Source organism: Arachis ipaensis, chromosome B04 (genome assembly GCF_000816755.2).
Source record: "Arachis ipaensis cultivar K30076 chromosome B04, Araip1.1, whole genome shotgun sequence".
Classification (NCBI taxonomy): domain Eukaryota; kingdom Viridiplantae; phylum Streptophyta; class Magnoliopsida; order Fabales; family Fabaceae; genus Arachis; species Arachis ipaensis.
The window spans coordinates 123,277,058-123,278,006 of NC_029788.2; the positions used below are offsets into that span (position 1 = coordinate 123,277,058).

At 29.2% G+C, this 949-nt stretch overlaps 1 protein-coding gene across 1 annotated transcript in view; it reads right to left on the bottom strand.

Moving 5' to 3' along the window:
* The window catches only part of LOC107635137 (zinc finger CCCH domain-containing protein ZFN-like), a gene marked incomplete at its 5' end in the record, with an annotated part of 6,006 nt that extends 5,389 nt beyond the window's left edge, over positions 1 to 617 (bottom strand). Inside the window, 1 exon segment of the mRNA XM_016338514.2 lies at positions 550 to 617. Coding sequence (XP_016194000.1) covers positions 550 to 598 — 49 coding nt within the window.

The following is a 949-nucleotide window of genomic DNA, read 5'->3' on the forward strand; positions in this document are numbered from 1 at the left end:
GTAAAGCAATTCAGAGCTTGGAAAACATGCCATATCATTGATTGTGGGTTTTACCAGTCAAAATTCAACATCAGAAACAAATGGCATGGCTATAAGGATGACTATGAACATTCCCAAAGTGACTAATAACTAATAAGGAAGCATTGAAAAAAAAAAAAACTAAAAAATAACAAAATATTAGTAAAAAATAAGATAGTTGTTGAACTTTTATGTGGAATACCAGAGACCAAAAAACAAGGGGCTAAGGTTGTTAGCTAAGGTTATCTCAGATCTCAGATAATAGCATTTGACAAATCCCACTGATTTTTTACACCCCCCAAAAAAAACCAATGAAATATGAAACAAAAAAAGGTATGTGATGATGATGAATTATGATCATAAAAAAAATTATCAATTAATTAATTGATTGAATCAAAAACACAACATGATCAGAAATTAATATAAAGGAAAAAAATGAATAAAATATAATTGAATTGAAGAGAATAGAATAGAATTGAGATTATGAGTTATGAAGAATGATAAGAATGAAAATAGAAGGAAGAAACAAACCTTGAGGGATGCCTTCACGGGACATGGGAATTGCAGCATCGAATTCCATATATGAAGATGAAGATTATGATTATGAGTATGATTAATATTATAATTATTATTATTAATATTATGTGTGTGGTTGGAGTATTTATACATGATTATGAAGAAGGTATGAGAATATAGAACCCCATTTGCACACAACACTCATTCATCAGTATCACTAAAACACACTCACTCTTTTTCTGTGTGTCTTTCTTTCTGTTATGAGATCAAGTTTCTTCCAACCCCAACAACAACAACAACATTAACTACATCAACAACAACAATAATAACACCAACAATAAATGATAAAATTTAATTATCATAAATAAAAATAATAATAAAAACAAGAGAGCGAGAGAGAGAGAGAGAGAGAGAG